Below are 14,704 nucleotides of genomic sequence, written 5' to 3' on the forward strand. Positions count from 1 at the left end.
CCTGAAGGAGGAACAGAAAGCAGGCCAGTGGGGACGAGGACAAAGGGTAGGTAGAGCACAGTATAGAGGCTGGATCATGTAGACCACAGGAGAAGGGGTGAATTTTATTCAAAAAGTAATAGGAAACCTCTGAGTAGTTTTAAGCAGGGCAGTGATAATCTGACTTGTGTTTTCTAAAGGTGTTTCTAAGTGTGGTACAGAAAAGGGACTGAGGTAGGGCAAGCTGATGTTATGGCTCTGTAAGAGACAATGAGACCCTTTTTTTTTTGGCGGTACGCGGGCCTCTCACTGTTGTGGCCTCTCCCGCTGCGGAGCACAGGCTCCGGACGCGCAGGCTCAGCGGCCATGGCTCACGGGCCCAGCCGCTCCGCGGCATGTGGGATCTTCCCGGACCGGGGCATGAACCCGCGTCCCCTGCACCGGCAGGCGGACTCCCAACCACTGCGCCACCAGGGAAGCCCCCAATGAGACCCTTTTGTAAATATGGGCGATACAAGACGGAAGGTATAGCTGGTGCAGATGACGTGATGTGCATGTACCCAGGGCAGGCAGGGCGACTGGGAGGTGAATCATCAGCCTTTTTCTTCTCCTTCCTTCCTCCCTCCCTTCCTCCCTTCCTTCCAAGTTTTCTTGCCTCCTCTGGTCATCCACTTCCTCAGCCCAGCCCCCGTGTGCCCCTGGAAGGGCCCTTCTTTCCTTTTCATGGGGTGGAAGGCAGCCAGCAAAGCCGAGAGCTCTGAAGTTGGGGCCCTGCTTCCCAGGTAGGGTGGCAGCAGGGCAGCACCTGAGATTCTCTCATCAGTGGGGAAACACATCAAGGACGGAGGTTGGAGACCGCCCAGATGGGAGATGTGTTGAACTCGGGGGAGAGGGGAGCACACACCGTGCCCCGGGAGCCCTGGTGGAGTCCGGACATTAGCAGAGTCCCCGCCGTGAACCTGCCGGCTCTCTGCAGCCAGCTGCGCCCCTGCGTGGAGGAGGGGGTGGCCCTTGCCTGCACAGACACTGTCTGGTTGTCTGCCCAGGACTTCCTGTGCTGGCGTTTGACTTGAGCACTCTCTCTACTGTTCCAGTCCAGTGAGACGCCAAGTTCTCCGGGTCCTCTGAATCTGCCTGGAGCCGGAAGTGAGATGGAAGAGAAGGTAGTATGATTTGAACTTGTGTATGCAGCCTCCTTACTTTAACTTCCATTCTTCCTTCTGTTGGGCGATCTGCTGCCTCATTTTCCCATTCATAAATGCTACCTTTGTCCATTACTTTAACTTCCTTCAAAATGCAACCAGTGGTAGATGTTGGAGCATCTGTTTCTATGGTGATGTAACTGCTGGAACTGAACCCTGCTCTGAAAAAGAGCCACACTCCCGCCACGCCTGTGTTTGGGGTCTCAGGTGTTGGTAGTTTTCCTAGGTGTAGCATGTATTTTAAGACACCGGTAAGCCATTGAAAAAAACATTTAAAAACACCTGAACATAAAGAGTGTGTAAGGAAAAGTCTCCTTCTATTTAGAGATGCCTCCCAAAAGACCTTAGCATTTCTCTACTTGTGTGTATTTTTGGTTTTTAACTTACACACGTTCCACTGAAACCTGCGACGTTACCTGCAGGAGCCTAGGGAGCCCTGTGGAGATCACGTGCGCCACTTCTACAGAGGCCAGTCCGCTCGCATGAGGACCTTTCACCTGCACAGGGGTCAAGGGGTCTTCCCGGGGTCTGGCAGACAGTACGGTGAGAACAGGGCATGTCCCTGAGTCTTCTGAAGGGGATGACTCAAGACAGTTCCACCACCCAGATGAAGAGGCCCAGCTTGAATAACTAGAGACGAAACATGGCATTAAATCTCAGCTTGAAATGCTTTATCTGCGTCTTCAGTCTATCACATTTGGCTTTAACTCCTCTTACTCACACATCCATTAGGGGATGGAAATAAATGTTTAATTCATCTCTCTTCAACAGTAGTTTAGAATTTGACACCTATTATAAAGACAACCATAAATAAATAAAAGCTTAGGAGACCAAAGGCTGGGATTATTTTTCCTTACTTCCGTGCTTCTTGTCATAAATTAGTATTTACCGAGCGTTCGTTTTGCTCTTGGAGCTAGCTGGCTCCTTTATCTTTGTGCATAAATATGGAAGATAATTGGAAAAAGCAAAGCCACCAGCTCAACCCCATTGACTCTGCCCTTACTGTGCACGGACACAGTCAAAACAGGGGCAACCTGGCCTCCGCTGATGCTGAGCCTGTAGCTCAGCTGCTGGAGAAGGCAGTTAGGGCCGTGAGCGCCCTCTGCTGTGCGGTGGCGTGCTGTGGCCAGGAGCCCTTGCCTCGCTGCTTGCCTGTGAATACTCTGAAGTTACAGGCGTGGCTCCTTACCATCTGATTCAGCGTGGACTGTGAGCCTGGGTCTCTCTGACCTAACTAAATGTATACGGTTGGTCTGAGGTTGCGCTTTGTAAGTGACCACACCTGTATTACAGAGCCGCAAGCAGTTCTGCGGCTCATCCTCTGCAGAATTGCCTTTCCCCTGTGTGTAGCACATTTCTGCCCTTCACCTTCTCACCCAGGCCTCCTCCTTTTCACTTCCAGTGCACCAGTGCTCGGTGACTTTGGCATGATCGTGCTAAAACATTTTTGCTGATTAGAAATTTTATGCCCTAGGCAGAGAGGTTATTATACTTTATTGTTCCTTCATTCTTTTAGCAAATATTTATTGAGCACTTACCAAATGAGATTTGCTACTTGGGCATAAAGAGGATTGATACAAAGGCCAGAAAGACACATTCCCTGTTTGAGGAGGCTAAAGTAGGAGCTGAGGTATGTACACACCATGTCTGTGGCAGTGGAAGGCTCTTAGAATTACAGAGTTCTTAGCACAGAGATGAGCTAGTCCAGCGCTTAGCAAACTACTACTTATTTTAGGCCTCGTGGCCATAAGTTGCAACTACCAGACTCTGCTTTGTTCTGCTCTTCCTTTCAGCGCAAAGGCAGCCAAGGGCAATGGTGTGGCTGTGTACCAGGAAAACGTTATTCAGCCAAACAGTCTTCAGGCAGGACTGGCCCACCTCGCCTGTGTCTTACTGACCCCTGATCTAATCTAACCCCCGTACCATTCAGAGTAGGAAAATTAGTCCCTGAAAGATTAAATGACCTTTACAAGTTAATAACAGATTATCACTGGCAAAACAAATACTCAACGTCTTTTGATTCTAAAAGCAGTGTTCACTTCACTGTGCCCACGAGCCCCGCCCGCATGCCAGCATCTCCTGGGCCAGGTTGGGCAAGGTGCGAGCTCCAACCAGTGCCGCCATGCCGGGATTCCTTGCAGGTTGTTCTCTGATCCCGACTGACTTCACATTTCAATCTCCACCGTAGGCTGCTCCAGTTAAAACGTCTCGGCCAAAAAGGCACTTCTCCTCTGCCGGCACCATCGAAAGTGTCAACCTAGATGCCATCCCCCTGGCCATCGCCCGCCTGGACAACAGTGCCGCCAAGCACAAACTGTCCATTAAGCCAAAAAACCAGAGGGTGTCAAGGAAGCACAGGCGACTTGTCGGGGTACGTATGGCCCGGTAGACACCCTTGCTGGCTGGGCATTAATGTTGCCTAGCAGGATGGTGCTGTTGAGGGGCCTATGGAAGGAACTCGGTCTGTCCCCGTCGGGGATGGCTGTGTCTCAGGCACAAGGGTGAAGGGGCCCATTTCCTTTCCACCACCCTTTCTGACGTGTTGCCCGCCGGTGGCTGGTGGACCTCAGAGAGAGAGAGGCTGGCTGCGGAGGGGCTCCGGACACTGTGTGCTTTGCAACAGACGGGTGGCCCACTTTCCTGTGCCACGGCTTAGCCAAAGCTTCTTCAGTTTGATTAGAGGAGACTTCTCAGTCACAAGTTTCAGGGGACGTTGATGAAGCACAAATTGCATTTTTCCTCCCCTTTCTAATGCTGGACTACCAGTTTTCCTATGATTATTCATGTGTATTAAAAAAAAAAAGAATTTGAGGATGACATGTAGAGAGGAAACACAAAGATGAAATTCTTTTCCCCACCCCCAGTTTACTCTTGGTGTGAGGGATACCCAAGGTTACCTGTCTCTGCGTAGAGAGGGGAACATTGCCCCAACTTTTGAGATTAGGAGGGCCACCCACATTGTGAGTAGGATTGTAATGGTAGCCTGTGCACAAGGAAAGCTAATTCTGTTTCCCTTACCAATGTTAGGATCGACAGAACGAGCAAGGTGGCTTCCCGCATCAGCTGTCCCTAGACCAGAATGGGCACCCTGGAGAAGACAAGCCAATCTGGCATGAAGAGGAGCCAGAGGCGCTGGACTCGGAGGAAGAGAAGCGACGCCAAGAAGAATACTGGCAAGAACTTGAGGCCAAGTGCAAACGGCAAAAGGCCGAAGCGGCAGAGAGGCGACGCCTGGAAGAGCAGAGGCTCCAGGCCCTGGAGAGGAGGCTTTGGGAGGAGAAAAGAAGGCAGGAGGAGCTCTTGGAGGAGGAAGGGGAGGAAGAGGAGGAAGGAGTCCAGCTAGAGGCAGCAAAGAGGCAGCGTGAAGAGGAGGCGCAGAGTCCGGAAGAGCCGGGCTGCCCAGGCCCAGCTCGGAGGGAGCAAGACGAAGAAGGGCGCCTGGGAGCCGAGGAGCCGGGTCGCCTGCAGGAAGAGGCGCGGCGCCTGGAGAGACGCGCGCAGCAGGAGGAGCTGGAGGCGCGGAGCCGGCAGGAGGCCGAGAAGCTGCGGCGGGAAGAGGAGGAGAGAGCACTGGAGGAACTCAGAAGGCTGGAGGAGCAGGGGCAGCGGGCGGCCGAAAAGCAGCGGCAGGAAGAGGAGGAGAGGCGGCAGGAGCTGGAGGCGCAGAGGCGGCGGGAGGAGGAGGCGGCGGAGGAAAAACGGTTGCAGGAGCTCAGAAGGCAGGAAGAGCTGGAGGCGCAGAGACGGCAGGAGGACGCGGAGGCGAAGAAGAGGCAGGAAGCGGAAGAGAAGCTTCAGGAAGCACCGAGAGTGGAAGAGGAGAATCAGCCGCTGCTGGACCACAAACGGGGCTTGAGGAGCCCACTTCAGAGCGACACTGCAGAGAAAGCAGAACAAGAACATCTGACACCCGAGAAGCCAAGAGAAAACTCTGAGGAGCCGAGTGTTTGGGTGAAGCAGAGCCCAGAGGCCACCGAGCCATCAGGCGAGCAGGCCGGAAAGCAGGGGGATGTTCCCGGGGATCAACCTTGTGGATGGCGGGAAAAGAGGGAAGAAACCAACGCAGAGCTGCCCCAGAAACAAGAGGCCCAGGTGGAAGAGGCGTTGGCTCCAGGAGAGAAGAAAGAAGCTGCCGCTCCAGAAACAGACAGAAAGGTGGAGGAGCTCAGATGGCAGGAGGTAGATGAGAGGCAGACCATGCCCAGACCCTACACTTTCCAGGTGTCATCCGGAGGGAAACAAATTCTCTTCCCCAAAGTCAATCTGAGCCCCGTGAAGCCCATGAAAGATGAGGGGCTCGCCTCTGGTCCCCAAGAGCCAAAGGCCCCCAAAGCCAGCCCGGCCTCCCACGCCCTGCCCTCGTCCCTGAGCATCCCACACACGGCCATTCTGGTCACGGGAGCCCAGCTCTGCGGCCCGGCCGTCAACCTGAGCCAGATCAAGGACACGGCGTGCAAGTCCCTCCTGGGCTTGTCAGAAGAAAAGAAGCACGTGGATGTCCCCGCCCTGGAGAACCCACCCCGAGCCCCAGGCGACCCCCGGGCAGGCAGTGGGAAGACCAGGCCCTCCCAGGAGTCTCCGAGCAGCGCGGCCGCGCTCGCTGAATGGGCTTCCATTCGGTCCAGAATCCTGAGGAACGCAGAGAGTGACCAGCGCGGCGAGAGAGACCAGTCTCGGCCGGGTGATGAACACACGCCCAGGGGCCGATGTGATTCCCGCGGGAACCTCCGGAGGACCCCGCCGGTAAATGCAAAGTTCTCCATTAAGCCTGCCTGGCAGAAATTCTCTGATGGGGGCGGGGAGATCTCCAAACAGAACACGGAAGCGGAAAGCGTTAGAAAAAGATCCCAGCCGGGTCCCAGCGAAGAGGCCCGGCCCCAGCTCCCTGCTGCTGATACTAAAGAGCCCGTGAAGAGTGCAGAGAAACCGGGGGCACACCAGGAGCCAACGGACACCACGGAGGGGTGCAAATTTGCCAAAGACCTTCCATCTTTCCTTGTTCCAAGCCTTCCTTACCCTCCACAGAAAGCAGTGGCCCAAGCAGAACCCGTGGTCACTTCGGACAGCGAGACCACAGGTGGAGCAGGAAAGCCGGAGCCCGTGATGCCAGGTGGGGAGGATAAAGCTTCCCCTTTTGGAATAAAATTGAGAAGGACCAACTACTCCTTGCGCTTCCACTGCGACCAACAAACAGAACAAAAGAAGAAGAAAAGGCACAGCAGCACGGGGGACAGTATCAATGGGGTGCCGTCAGCTCCGGGGAGCACAGCTGGAGAGAGAGAGACAGAGGCTGCGGCCCTCAAGCATGGCCCGTCTCTCCCCACCGAGAGGAAGCAAGCCCCGGCGCCCTGGAAGGACTCTGCTGAAAGCCCTCCCAGCCACTCTCCTCTTGCAGCCCAGCCTGGGCCCCCGGCTCCAGAGCAGGACAGGGCAGCAAACAGAACGCCCTTGGCCCAGAAGCCAGCCCTGGCTCCCAAGCCCGCGGGCCAGACTCCGCCGTCCTCCCCGATCTCCAAGCTGAGCAGGCCCTACTTGGTGGAGCTGTTGGCTCGCCGGGCGGGGAAGCCTGACCCGGAGCCCGGCGAGCCATGCAAGGAGGGCCGGGACAACGGGGGCCCCCGGACGCCCTCACCCCCGCCGACTGAGGAGAGGAAGGACCAGAAGCGGGATGAGGAGGAAGAGGTGGAAACAGAGAGGAAGCCAGCTTCCCCGGCGCCGTCTGCCGCCCGGCAGGAAAAGCCTTCCGCGACACCCGAGGCGGGGAGGAAAGGTGCGTAACCGTAGGTTGCAGAACCTCTGCCTCTGTCCAGCCTGTTGTCCGTGCCCAGGGCCAGAAGTAGCCCCCGGAGCTGGCGTTGGAGCACTTCCTTTAATTAGAGGCTGGTGCCCAGTTCCCCAGGGGCCCTCACTCATGGATCATACTGAGGCTGTTTACTTTTCTTTACAGTTTTGGAAATGTGGACTGACTGTTGCGTGTCTGCAGTCCACACCGTTAATGATCCTTACTTACCCAAGTAATAAGTTGGAGGTGCTGGCAGAGACCGATTTCGCTTTCGATTGGCAGTGGAAATTGAAACGTGGTCCAAGTTAATGCAGATGTCATTACTCTTTATGAGGGGCCTGTGCAGTGACAGCAAAGACTGGAGTTTCCTAGACCAGTGTCTGTGTTCTGTCTCTGGGCACTTAGCGGCACCCAGGTGGGAAGTTAGGGGGCTTTGGACAGCCCCCCTAAGGAGCCTCTGTGTGTATAATCAAGTTTGTCTCAGTTTAATGCACAATGCCCACATATACATCCTGACCCCACCAGCTTGCCACTGAGAAGCCCTCCGATACGGAAATTTTAGAGCGACCGTTACTCCTGCCTCTGCCCCTAGTGTTTCTTCATGCTGGATGTTTGGGGCAGCATGGTGATCACCTGGATTGGCTTTGGGGCCCCAAGAACCTTCACCTGATACTTTTTCTTTTCTGTTTTGCAGAGTAGGTGGTCACGTGTGGTTCATAGCCCAGGAAGTTACTCGTATTTCTTAGAGAAATTCTCCCCTCAGGTTTTTTAGGGAAGATTTAGGTAATTGTTTAGGTTTGGGGTGATTTTTGCAGAGAAAACAGCTGTTTCCCAGAGATGTTGGTTTGGTTACTTGCCTTATGGAAGACACTATCGTCCTTTTTAACCAAGCCTTGCCCCAAAGGAGAGGATTGCTGAGGCAAGTGAGGCCCACACGTCCAGAGGACCTGTGCACCTCCTTTGTAGGCGTCCGCGGTTCTGCTCAGACGCAGCGCAGGGTTACGTCCCTTCCCCTGTCGTGTTCATCCTCGATCTGGTGCAAGGCTGTGGCGTGGAGTAGGCTGGGGACCCGGGTGTTGTGGCTGCAGGAATTGAGATGGCTGTGCTGCCACCAGAAACACGGGCTGCCTCTGTGGCCGTTTTCTCCCGGGACCTGTCTGCCCCAGATCCAGAGCGAAGCTGCAGTGTGGAGTGGGTGGGGCGCTCTTGCTAGGCTGGGGGACAAACTGCGGCATGCTCCTGTGGGGCCGCCTGAGCACACACTGACAGTGACCACCACCCCACCGGATCACACCCAGGGCCCCCAGTGTGTCTCTGTGTAGCTAGACTGAGTCTTTCCCCAGGGGGCCAGTTGGCCCAGGTCTCACGCCAAGCGGTGGTGTGGAGTGAGTGGGGCTGGGGTGTTCACCCAGCTCAGACTGGGGAGTGCAGCAAGGTGGCAGCCACCAGTGCAGAGTTCTCTCCACCATGATTGTTGACCAACCAGTGCATGCACACTCCTCACGAGTAGAGTCTAGGCTTCTCCAGCCCTTCTGTCTGTCCCAGAGGTTCTCCCGGCGGCCAAGGGGACTTGTCTCCTTCCATGTACAACACTAGGATTGGGATGCCCAGTCTGTGGCTCAACCTGCTGGCTCCCCAGGGCAAGGGTCCACCCATACCGACCTTCTCTTCCTTTCAGATCCCTCTCAGGGGCAGGGGTCCCAACCCTATGCCTTTTTGTCCATCCTACCCAGTCATGTGGAAATCTTTCTTGCAACTTTGGTTGATAGAAGTTCTTCTGCCAGTTTCCAGCTAGGGTTCCATGAAAAGTGTTCTGCATGTAGATGTATTTTTCATGTGTTGGTGGCAGGAGGTGAGAGCTCTACATCTTCCTACTCTGCCATCTCCATCCCTCCCCGCTTCCGGAGTCCTTAAACATACCATTGGTTATACACAGCCTTCTGATACATGGGCTGAGTGAGGTGTCTGCATCTGGGTACTCAGTATTAGAAAAGCTCGATTCTATTATTTCTGGATTTTAAAATAGGTAAATAGAAATTTTAATCTTTTCTTTCTTCACTCTCAGTGAATTGCCTTGCACATCCTTGAAGGCACACATACACCCTTTTTTGGAGACACCAATTTAGAAAGGGGTCTCCATTCCCTAGGTAGAGGTCAGCAAGGACCAGTACATGGGCCCAAGGCCCTGGGAAGGCATTGACTGAACCCACTCCAGTGGGAATGGAAATAGCAATGATAATCCCCCAGTGTCTGTCCTCCTATGCTTTGATTATAGATATCACCAGATATCATCTCATGCTGAGATTCTCACCTCCTTCCAGTGGGTAGGACAGATACTAAGTGGTCCTTTCTCCCAAGAAGTGACCTACAGGAGCAGTGATTAGATGCCAGGATACACTTGCTCGTCTCCCCAGAGCCTAGAGGGGGGAACTTGAGTGGGCTGGCTGTGGTTCTCCTCATGCAGTGAGTTTAGAATGAAAGAGAATAGGTTTAAGCATTGTCACAAAATAAAACTTTAGACACTTTGAACTCCCCCATTAAAAAGATTATGCGATTAACAAAGAACTTCTCTGTCTTTTAAAACCTTGACTGAAGTTAGGGATTTTACTGTTGTGGAAAATTTCAACAACAGTAATCCTTTGTGCTTAATCACTTACAAAGGGCTTCTGTTTACACCATCTCATTTCATCTCACAGCACGTGTGCATTGTCCTGGCTCCATTTTACAGATGAGGACATCAACATCCAAAAAGTTAGGTGACTTGCCTGTTCCTCATAGTGGTAAAACCTGGATGAGGAGTTCTTTCCCGGGTTAAATGATCTTCCCATTTGTTACCCTAGGACTTCTTGCTGTAATTCTCACCTGGTATTTGTAAAATGCTGTAATTAAGCCTCTAGAAACACTTTTTACATTAATGTTCCTAATGTTACTTCTTGGACTGAATGACCATAGTCATATATTTGTTCAAAAAAATTATTCAAAAATTCCATAGAATTTAGCAAAACCTTGTTTTATTTACTGTTTTTTTTTTTTTTTTTTTTTGGCTGTTTTGCTCATTTTTCCCCCATCTCTTGGATAATATCTTGGGCATAATTCTTTTTTTTTTTTTTTAACATCTTTATTGGAGTATAATTGCTTTACAGTGGTGTGCTAGTTTCTGCTTTATAACAAAGTGAATCAGTTATACATATACATATGTTCCCATCTCTCTTCCCTCTTGCATCTCCCTCCCTCCCACCCTCCCTATCCCACCCCTCTAAGTGGTCACAACGCACCGAGCTGATCTCCCTGTGCTATACGGCTGCTTCCCACTAGCTATCTATTTTAAGTTTGGTAGTGTATATATGTCCATGCCACTCTCTCGCTTTGTCACAGCTTACCCTTCCCCCTCCCCATATCCTCAAGTCCATTCTCTAGTAGGGTCTGTGTCTTTATTCCTGTCTTTTTTTTTTTTTAAACATCTTTATTGGGGTATAATTGCTTTACAATGGTGTGTTAGTTTCTGCTTTATAACAAAGCGAATCAGTTATACACATACATATGTTCCCATATCTCTTCCCTCTTGCATCTCCCTCCCTCCCACCCTCCCTATCCCACCGCCTCCAGGCGGTCACAAAGCACCAAGCCGATATCCCTGTGCCATGTGGCTGCTTCCCACTAGCTATCTACCTTACATTTGTTAGTGTATATATGTCCATGCCTCTCTCTCGCCCTGTCACAGCTCACACTTCCCCCTCCCCATATCCTCAAGTCCGTTCTCCAGTAGGTCTGTGTCTTTATTCCTGTCTTACCCATAGGTTCTTCATAATATATTTTTTTTCTTAAATTCCATACATATGGGTTAGCATACGGTATTTGTCTTTCTCTTTCTGACTTACTTCACTCTGTATGACAGACTCTGGGTCCATCCACCTCATTACAAATAGTTCAATTTCGTTTCTTTTTATGGCTGAGTAACATTCCATTGTATATATGTGCCACATCTTCTTTATCCATTCATCCGATGATGGGCACTTAGGTTGTTTCCATCTCTGGGCTATTGTAAATAGAGCTGCAATGAACATTTTGGTACATGACTCTTTTTGAATTATGGTTTTCTCAGGGTGTATGCACAGTAGTGGGATTGCTGGGTCATATGGTAGTTCTATTTGTAGTTTTTTAAGGAACCTCCATACTGTTCTCCATAGTGGCTGTACCAATTCACATTCCCACCAGCAGTGCAAGAGTGTTCCCTTTTCTCTACACCCTTTCCAGCCTTTATTGTTTCTAGATTTTTTGATGATGGCCATTCTGACTGGTGTAAGATGATAACTCATTGTAGTTTTGATTTGCATTTCTCTAATGATTAATGATGTTGAGCATTCTGTCATGTGTTTGTTGGCAGTCTGTATAACTTCTTTGTAGAAATGTCTATTTAGGTGTTCTGCCCATTTTTGGATTGGGTTGTTTGTTTTTTTGTTTTTGAGCTGCATGAGCTGCTTGTAAATTTTGGAGATTAGTCCTTTGTCAGTTGCTTCATTTGCAAGTATTTTCTCCCAGTCTGAGGGTTCTCTTCTGGTCTTGTTTATGGTTTCCTTTGCTGTGCAAAAGCTTTGAAGTTTTGTTAGGTCCCATTTGTTTATTTTTGTTTTTATTTCCATTTCTCTGGGAGGTGGGTCAAAAAGGATCTTGCTGTGATCTATGTCATAGAGTGTTCTGCCTATGTTTTCCTCTAAGAGCTTGATAGTTTCTGACCTTACATTCAGGTCTTTAATCCATTTTCAGTTTATTTTTGTGTATGGTGTTAGGGGGTGATCTAATCTCATACTTTTACATGTACCTGTCCAGTTTTCCCAGCACCACTTATTGAAGAGGCTATCCTTTCTCCACTGTACATTCCTGCCTCCTTTTATGAAAGATAAGGTGACCATATGTGCGTGGGTTTATCTCTGGGCTTTCTATCCTGTTCCATTGATCTATATTTCTGTTTTTGTGCCAGTACCATACTGGCTTGATTACTGTAGCTTTGTAGTATAGTCTGAAGTCAGGGAGCCTGATTCCTCCGGCTCTGTTTTTCATTCTCAAGATTGCTTTGGCTCTTCGGGGTCTTTTGTGTTTCCATACAAATTGTGAAATTTTTTGTTCTAGTTCTGTGAAAAATGCCAGTGGTAGTTTGATAGGGATTGCATTGAATCTGTAGATTGCTTTGGGTAGTAGAGTCATTTTCACAATGTTGATTCTTCCAATCCAAGAACATGGTATATCTCTCCATCTATTTGTATCATCTTTAATTTCTTTCATCAGTGTCTTATAATTTTCTGCATACAGGTCTTTTGTCTCCTTAGGTAGGTTTATTCCTAGATATTTTATTCTTTTTGTTGCAATGGTAAATGGGAGTGTTTTCTTGATTTCACTTTCAGATTTTTCATCATGAGTGTATAGGAATGCAAGAGATTTCTGTGCATTAATTTTGTATCCTGCTACTTTACCAAATTCATTGATTAGCTCTAGTAGTTTTCTGATAGCATCTTTAGGATTCTCTATGTATAGTATCATATCATCTGCAAACAGTGTCAGCTTTACTTCTTCTTTTCAGATTTGTATTCCTCTTATTTCTTTTCCTTCTCTGCTGTGGCTAAAACTTCCAAAACTGTGTTGAATAAGAGTGGTGAGAGTGGGCAACCTTGTCTTGTTCCTGATGTTAGTGGAAATGCTTTCAGTTTTTCACCATTGAGGACGATGTTGGCTGTGGGTTTGTCATATATGGCCTTTATTATGTTGAGGAAAGTTCCCTCTATGCCTGCTTTCTGCAGGGTTTTTATCATAAATGGGTGTTGAATTTTGTCGAAAGCTTTCTCTGCATCTATTGAGATGATCATATAGTTTTTCTCCTTCAATTTGTTAATATGGTGTATCACGTTGATTGATTTGCGTATATTGAAGAATCATTGCATTCCTGGAATAAACCCCACTTGATCATGGTGTATGATCCTTTTAATGTGCTGTTGGATTCTGTTTGCTAGTATTTTGTTGAGGATTTTTGCATCTATGTTCATCAGTGATATTGGCCTGTAATTTTCTTTCTTTGTGACATCCTTGTCTGGTTTTGGTATCAGGGTGATGGTGGCCTCGTAGAATGAGTTTGGGAGTGTTCCTCCCTCTGCTATATTTTGGAAGAGTTTAAGAAGGACAGGTGTTAGCCCTTCTCTATATGTTTACTAGAATTCGCCTGTGAAGCCATCTGGTCCTGGGCTTTTGTTTGTTGGAAGATGTTTAATCACAGTTTCAATTTCAGTGCTTGTGATTGGTCTGTTCATATTTTCTATTTCTTCCTGGTTCAGTCTTGGCAGGTTGTGCTTTTCTAATAATTTGTCCATTTCTTCCAGGTTGTTCATTTTATTGGCATACAGTTGCTTGTAGTAATCTCTCATGATCTTTTGTATTTCTGTAGTGTCAGTTGTTACTTCCCCTTTTTCATTTCTAATTCTATTGATTTGAGTCTTCTCCCTTTTTTTCTTGATGAGTCTGGCTAATGGTTTATCAATTTTGTTTATCTTCTCAAAGAACCACCTTTTAGTTTTATTGATCTTTGCTATCGTTTCCTTCATTTCTTTTTCATTTATTTCTGATCTGATCTTTATGACTTCTTTCCTTCTGCTAACTTTGGGATTTTTTTGTTCTTCTTTCTCTAACTGCTTTAGGTGCAAGGTTAGGTTGTTTATTCGAGATGTTTCCTGTTTCTTTTTTTGTTTGTTTTTTTTGTTTGTTTTTCTTCTTTGCGGTACGCGGGCCTCTCACTGCTGTGACCTCCCCCGTTGTGGAGCACAGGCTCCGGACGCGCAGGCCCAGCAGCCATAGCTCACAGGCCCAGCCGCTCCACAGCATGTGGGATCCTCCTGGACCGGGGCACGAACCCGCATCCCCTGCATCGGCAGGCAGACTCTCAGCCACCGCGCCACCAGGGAAGCCCCTGTTTCTTAAGGTAGGATTGTATTGCTATAAACTTCTCTCTTAGAACTGCTTTTGCTGCATCCCATAGGTTTCGGGTCGTCGTGTCTCCATTGTCACTTGTTTCTAGGTATTTATTAATTTCTTCTTTGATTTCTTCAGTGATCACTTTGTTATTAAGTAGTGTATTGTTTAGCGTCCATGTGTTTGTATTTTTTACAGATCTTTTCCTGTAATTGATATCTAGTCTCATAGCATTGTGGTCGGAAAAGATACTTGATACAATTTCAATTTTCTTAAATTACCAAGGCTTGATTTGTTACCCAAGATATGATCTATCCTGGAGAATGTTCCATGAGCACTTGAGAAAAATCTGTATTCTGTTGTTTTTGGTTGGAATGTCCTATAAATATCAATTAAGTCCATCTTGTTTAGTGTATCATTTAAAGCTTGTGTTTCGTTATTTATTTTCATTTTGGATGATATGTCCATTGGTGAAAGTGGGGTGTTAAAGTCCCCTACTATGAATGTGTTACTGTTGATTTCCCCTTTTACGGCTGTTAGTATTTGCCTTATGTATTGAGGTGCTCCTGTGTTGGGTGCATAAATATTTACAATTGTTACATCTTCTTCTTGGATCGATCCTTTGATCATTATGTAGTGTCCTTCTTTGTCTCTTCTAATAGTCTTTATTTTAAAGTATATTTTGTCTGATATGAGAATTGCTACTCCAGCTTTCTTTTGGTTTCCATTTGCATGAAATATCTTTTTCCATCCCCTCACTTTCAGTCTGTATGTGTCTCTAGGTCTGAAG

At 48.6% G+C, this 14,704-nt stretch overlaps 1 protein-coding gene across 6 annotated transcripts in view; it reads left to right on the forward strand.

Annotated features, from left to right (window-relative positions):
• The window catches only part of CRACD (capping protein inhibiting regulator of actin dynamics), a 314,918-nt gene that overhangs the window by 247,300 nt on the left and 52,914 nt on the right, over positions 1-14,704 (forward strand). For 5 of the 6 annotated variants that reach the window (XM_067736077.1, XM_067736076.1, XM_067736080.1 and 2 more), the window contains 3 exons: positions 1,074-1,142; positions 3,370-3,552; positions 4,209-6,951. In XM_067736077.1, coding sequence (XP_067592178.1) covers positions 1,074-1,142; positions 3,370-3,552; positions 4,209-6,951 — 2,995 coding nt within the window. Of the gene's footprint in view, positions 1-1,025; positions 1,143-3,369; positions 3,553-4,208; positions 6,952-14,704 lie in introns of all 6 variants that reach the window. The other variant, XM_067736082.1, reaches the window with a different exon arrangement.

This window comes from Pseudorca crassidens, chromosome 4 (assembly GCF_039906515.1).
Source record: "Pseudorca crassidens isolate mPseCra1 chromosome 4, mPseCra1.hap1, whole genome shotgun sequence".
Lineage (NCBI taxonomy): Eukaryota > Metazoa > Chordata > Mammalia > Artiodactyla > Delphinidae > Pseudorca > Pseudorca crassidens.